The sequence below is a fragment of the Pipistrellus hanaki genome (genome assembly GCF_964339955.1).
Source record: "Pipistrellus hanaki genome assembly, chromosome: 2".
In the NCBI taxonomy this organism is placed as follows: Eukaryota; Metazoa; Chordata; class Mammalia; order Chiroptera; family Vespertilionidae; genus Pipistrellus; species Pipistrellus hanaki.
Window position 1 is genome coordinate 51,062,477 of NC_140504.1, and position 6,000 is coordinate 51,068,476.

Below are 6,000 nucleotides of genomic sequence, written 5' to 3' on the forward strand. Positions count from 1 at the left end.
TGATCATTGCAGGAAGTCTGAAAAACAGAGAAGGGTCTAAAGGAGCAGAATAAAACCACCCGAAAAACCTGCCACTCATTTATTCTACAAGTAATTAGATACCCTAAATACCCTTCTTTAACAGGGAGAGAGAATGCTATTAACCATTCCATTCTTGTTTGTTTGGTTTTTGTGTTTTTGGTTAATCCTCACCTGAGGATATTTTTTTCATTGATTTTTTTTTTTTTTTTTTTTTTTTTTTTTTTTAGAGAGAGCGAAAGGGAGAGGGAGAGACAGAGAGAAACATGTTATGAGAGAGACACATCGACTGGTTGTCTTCTGCTTCACCCCAACCAGAGTCAGGGAACCTGCAACCAACGTACATGCCCTTGACTGGAATCAAACTTGAGACCCTTCAGTCTGAGAGCTGACACTCTAGTCACTGAGCCAAACCGACGAGGGCCATCCAGTCCATTCTAAATGTGCCAGGTGGTGAGCCACTTAAACAGGAAACAATCTACTTTTTAAAAAGAACATTTAGCTCATACCTTACATTTTGGCAAAGTATTTTTGCACTCTAACGTGTGAGGATACGTAGATTCATAGGTTCCTAGAATATTTTGTTTTTTTCCCTTTTTAAAAATTTCACTTTGATATTACCTCTCCCCCAGAGACCATTATAAGGACAAAAAGCTGGGACTGGGACTGGATCCGTCCCTTTTCCAGGCAGAGAGCCGGAACATTCCCATCACGGCCCACAGCTGTCTCCTCCTTTCTTAAGAGAAGACCAGCTCTCTGTGCTGGGCCTCCAGGGCCCGCTGGGGCTGCTGTGGAACCTTGTGGCCCGGGACAGCCATGCCCCCTTCTTCCTGTGTGCTCTTCACTCAGCCTCAGATTCCTGGTTCTTGGGAACACACCACAGGGGGTACTTCTTGGCCATTTTGAAGGGAAGGCAGCCTCTCCTCAGGCCCCTGAGACAGGAGTTGTCAGAGGGCAGGAGCTCTATCGTGGGCTGGGCTGGCCTTTAGGATCCAGAGTGAGTGAGTCTTTCCTTAGGACATTCTCAATGACAGAGGAGGAGTGACTGTCATCCTGGGAGGGCCCTGTGGGCATCTTGGATGCAGCTCTCCCCAAATCCCAGTCCTACCATCTAGGCAGTGTTTCCCAAAGTGTGGTATGCGTACCCCCAGGGGTGGGGGAAGAATTTGGTGGGGATATGCACTGCACCGTGCTTAGCTGCGCCTAATTCTACGTTCTCATGAGTACGAGGGGTACTTAGCATTACGAAAATTATGGAAGGGGTACACATATGTCAAAAGTTTGGAAAACACTGGTCTAGGGCAATGGTGGGCAAACCGCGGCTCGACAGTCATGGTTTGTCGCTCTGTTGACTAATGAGTTTGCCGACCACTGAGACTATTCTCAATGTTACCGTGTAGTTGGAAGCTGTGAGGATTAGGCAATTGTGGCATATTGTGTGCAAAGAGGTAAAGGGTAGTATATGACAGTGGTCGGCAAACTCATTAGTCAACAGAGCGGCAAACAGTGGCTCACAAGCCGAGGTTTGCCGACCACTGGTCTAGGGCACTGCAGGGACAGGTCTGTGGCCCGAGGGACAGAAGGAAGAATAGGGTCACGATCAGGGTGAATTGGGGCAGATGCCGCCTTCACCTGCAAGCCCTTCACTTGGCTTGAAATGCTTATCCCCGAGAGGCCAATACGGAAAGGTAGTGAGACCTGTATACCTTGAACTTGTTTCCTTCACTGAGGTGCTTCTATAGACATAGACTTTGCTTGAATGGAAAAATGTATCACAAACCATCTTTCCTCTTTGACTTCTATTGTTATTTCCATAAATAATTCAAAAGGACACTTAAGAATACTAACATTAGCGATATCTATGTGGCCTGGTGGAATTAGATGGTAATGTTGGATCCCTGTTAGCTCTCTGGTTTTGATGGTCACGTGAATCTTATGAGGAGACAGTCCTTAGACTTCCTACTGACTCTACACTGAAATATTATAGGTAATAGGACATAAGGTCTGCGACTTAGGCCTAAATGGTTCAGAAATGTTAACAAGTGGGGAATCTGGGTGATGATGTATGAGAACTTTACAATATGTATATATTGGTAATTCACATGTAAATTTTAAAATATTTGCAAATTTTAAAACATTAAAAAAAAGAGTATTGGCATTAACATTTGCTTTCAGGAACTTTCTGCTATTGTCAGATCCTAATTCCCGTTACTAATTACAGATCAAAGAAGACTAAGAGTGTTGAAGAACAGAACCTGATTGAGGACGACCTTCAGAGTCATAGAATGATGACAACAGGCTTCACAAATCTCGGAGCAGAAGGGAGCATCTTCCCTAAAATCCGAGCCACCCTCAAGGAGGATGGCCCCTCGCAGAACCCCTACTTGCACTCGCAGAATCCCTACGTACAGAGAAGCATGCCCCGCCCCGACTACTAGGTGAATCCCTGGGCTTGGTTTGGCCTTCCTGAGTGTAAGGCCCCAGAGCAGAGTAGGGATTTGGCTGGTGTATGTTCACCAAGCTCTGGCTGCCTCAAGGGCCTTTTATTTTTTTTTTTTATCAAAAGAAAAAGAGCAGAAGAAGCTCTCTGCTGTTGTAAATAGCCACCATTTGGTCCCTAACACTGACCATCTTTGTGACTTTAGCTACATCTCTTAATTCCTTCACCAACTATTTCCTCAACAACAAAATAACAATAATAATAATAATAAGCTTAATTTAGATTCCCTTAAGGTCCCTTGAAATTGCAAGCTTCTGTGGTTATGACCCCTGTGGTTTTGTGGGGGTGTTACAATTCCCAGGCTGTTTAAGGACCCAGGACACAGGCCAGAGGGCCTGAGGAGGACTGTTGGAGGTAAACATGGTTCTGTGGATCCTTTCCAATCAGACCATGTGACCCCTCCCCACTTCCTGCCCCCCACCTGACTTCAAGGCAACCTGACCACTTTCAGGGCATGGGACCAGCTCAACCAACTGAGCTGATCACTTTCTAAAGAGAAAAGGTGCTTTTGGCTGGCGGTCCTATATTTCCCAGGGAAGGTCTGTCAAGGAGAATGAATGGCTTGTACTCATTCGATTTGTAGCTGGTGTTGCTCAGTGTAATTGATCCAAAGCAAATGCTGAAAGAAGGAAGCCTGTAAGAGGCGATTCTCATGGAGAGAGTGACCAAGGGACTGAGATGGACAGAGGAGAGATGGTGAAGGAGGAGGACACGGGAGTGGGGGAGGGGAGGGCAGAGAAGAGCCAGAAAAATGAAGGCAAGGAAAAAAATTATACTTTTCTTTTTGCTAAAAAGGAATGGCAAGGGGTGCAAGGGAAAGAAGAAAGGGTTAGGGTGAGGCATATCCAGAGGAGTAGATAAATAGAGGATAAAGGAGGAGGATCCAGAGTGGGTGGAGGGGCTGAGGTGGGCAGGCATAGGCTCCGAGGTCTCTGTGGGGACATTTCACCTCTGCGGCTTCCCAGGGGAGCACACTGCCCTTTGAGGATCTAAGCATGCTGGGGAAACGTGCATTTTATTTTCAAATCCTGTGATTTATGTTGTGCATCAACTTTCCTTACCAAGGAAATCCAAGTGATTAATGTGATGACTTGAACCATAGGCACCATGTTGGGTCAGATGCGGGCTAGCCAGCAATAGCCACAAACAGATGTCCTTGAGGAGTGCCTATTGGCCCCACCTAAGGTGAACACAAAACATCAAACTCATTAGAGACCTCCTCTCCTCCTTATCAGTGGAGCCCTCACTTTAAGTATAACCTCTAAAGAGAGTCCTTTCATGGTAGAATAAGTGTGGGATTAAGAGTCAGCCAGACCTGGGTTCAAAGCCTTGCCCTTCCCATTACTGGTTCTGTGGTCTCAGACAAGTTCATTTGTTTTCTCACCTATGAAATGGGCAAAACCCATCCTAGCTCACAGGACAAAGATCTCACACAGTGACAGGTTCTAGATTAAAAATAGTATTCAAAGAATGTTCATCAGAATAATGTTAATAATTTATGCATCTAAATTTCCTCATGTTTCTGTTGGGACACTACCTTTCTAAGAGTTTTTCTTTCTCTCTTTTTGTCTAGGAAGGTAAAACAGTTGGAACCATCCAGGGCCCGTAACTCAGTGTCTGAGCTTTTCTTTGACTAAGAGACTGGTGGAGCCGTGAAGAGCAGTGAAGACCTGGCCTGGTATTGTTCTCCCACCTGACATCCAGCCTCTGAGTGGAAGTTGGGAATGTTGGCAATGACGACAGCTTGTTTGCTATCTAAGTCCCTATGAAATTAAAAACACTCAGATGCTATTAGCACTTCTAATACAGTTGATTTTCTCCCATCAGTACAATGGTTAGGGTTTTGTTGTTTGGTATATGTATTTTTTTTCCTGGTGGACAACAATAACCATTTCCAATCTAGAGGAAAGTTCCCAAGATTGTTTACTCCTGAGGAAATGTTGCTCTTGAGTTGATAGCCTGTGGATGAGTGACCCACTTCTAGGAGATGCTCACACAGCAGCTGTGGGGGTGCCATTGGAAGACACCACCTGCAAGGTTCTTCTATCCCTCAGCTGTAGGGATTGCATTGCTCTTGAATTGCCAGTGCCTGTGACATGGCCTCACACCAAGAAGACAGAAAACAGACATGTCTCAGATATCTGGAGGAGAGATGGAACACAGGACCTTTTTGTGAATTGTAAGGCTTGGTCTAGCAGTGTCCATCAAGGGGTGCATTGTCGAGTTTTTGAAATGCCAGTAGGTGAGAGCGGCAGGGAGAAAAGTCATGAGCAGGAGCAGGAGGGACAGGGGCAGAAGGAAGCTGGACTGGGAGATAAGTGAGGGCAAGGTGCCCAGGTTGCCTTCGTCCTCAGCTTCCCCTTGTCAGTGAGCAAATGGGCACTTCCTCTAGTCACTATTCAAGGCCCAGAGCCCAGGGGAAGGTGTGAAGACAAAAACCTCAGGGGAAAGAGCTTGAAGACACATTGACATTGCAGACATCCTGACTGGCTGATGGTGGGAGAGCTTGTGCTCTGGATCCGGATATCCAGCCTTGTGATGGGGGTTCCAGAGGCCCTTCACTGAGGCCTCCGCCTTCCCTGGCGACAGAGGCCTAGCTGTGGCTGCCACACACCCAAGAAGCCACCTCTAGCATGGCCTGTCTTTAATGTCAGCAGCGTCCTTGTGTATGTCTGATGTCTGGTGCCCTTGCAAGTTATTTTTATTTGTTGTTACTATTGTTTGTGGTTGACTGTTCATGTGAAAGGTAACAAATAAAATGTCTTTGTTAGATGGCATCCTTCTTTGTGTCCCTTGTGATCGGAGCTTTTGGTGCTGCACACACTGCTGTCAGTCTCACTTGCAGTAGCAACCATGATACATGGCACACCAGCCTGACACCTGCTGTCCTCCTCAGGGGCTGTGGGATGACCCAAGGTGTTTTTAAACTGATAGTAGATGCTTTCAGCTGCTTCCTGGTGCACATCCCACTCCCCTCCCATTAGGAAACAGCCAAGCCCTTCCAGTGGGAATGATTGGAGCCTCAGCTCCCAGGGGCGGGCTTTGGTTAGCCTGAGCCAATCAGCAGAATCCTATTCCCCCTTGCTAGAGTGACTGACTGAAGAGGGAATTACATGACATAAATGGATGTAATTAGAATGAAGTCCAGACTGGGGCAGGAGACTTGGAGGAAGAGAAACGCGTTCTTCTGGAGAATGGGCTAGAGGAGGTGAAGCCTCGAACTGCTCCCGTTTTGCTGAGTTGACGAAGAGGAAGACAGAGCTGAGGAAACCATGGGAATATGGGTCCGGAGTATATAACCAGGCCAAACTGAGAGGGCAGGATGGGATGAGAGGGCACGGCGGGGTGAGAGGGCAGGGTAACTTGACCCTAGCCCTAACCCAACCAATCAGGTCAGCCAAGGTAGTGGCACCAGCCTCCCTATAAAACCCATTGATATGTTAAATTCTTTCTCTTTCTCGCCATGCCCTCGCTGGTGTAAG

General features: G+C 46.7%; 1 protein-coding gene across 1 annotated transcript in view; it reads left to right on the forward strand.

Annotated features, from left to right (window-relative positions):
* The window catches only part of LOC311615079 (mucin-13-like), a gene marked incomplete at its 5' end in the record, with an annotated part of 30,731 nt that extends 25,436 nt beyond the window's left edge, over positions 1 to 5,295 (forward strand). The window contains 2 exons of the mRNA XM_084870275.1: positions 2,240 to 2,456; positions 4,092 to 5,295. Of these exons, the coding sequence (XP_084726401.1) occupies positions 2,240 to 2,456 (217 nt within the window). The 3' untranslated portion in view covers positions 4,092 to 5,295. The remainder of the gene's footprint in view (positions 1 to 2,239; positions 2,457 to 4,091) is intronic.
* Between the last annotated feature and the right edge of the window lie 705 nt (positions 5,296 to 6,000).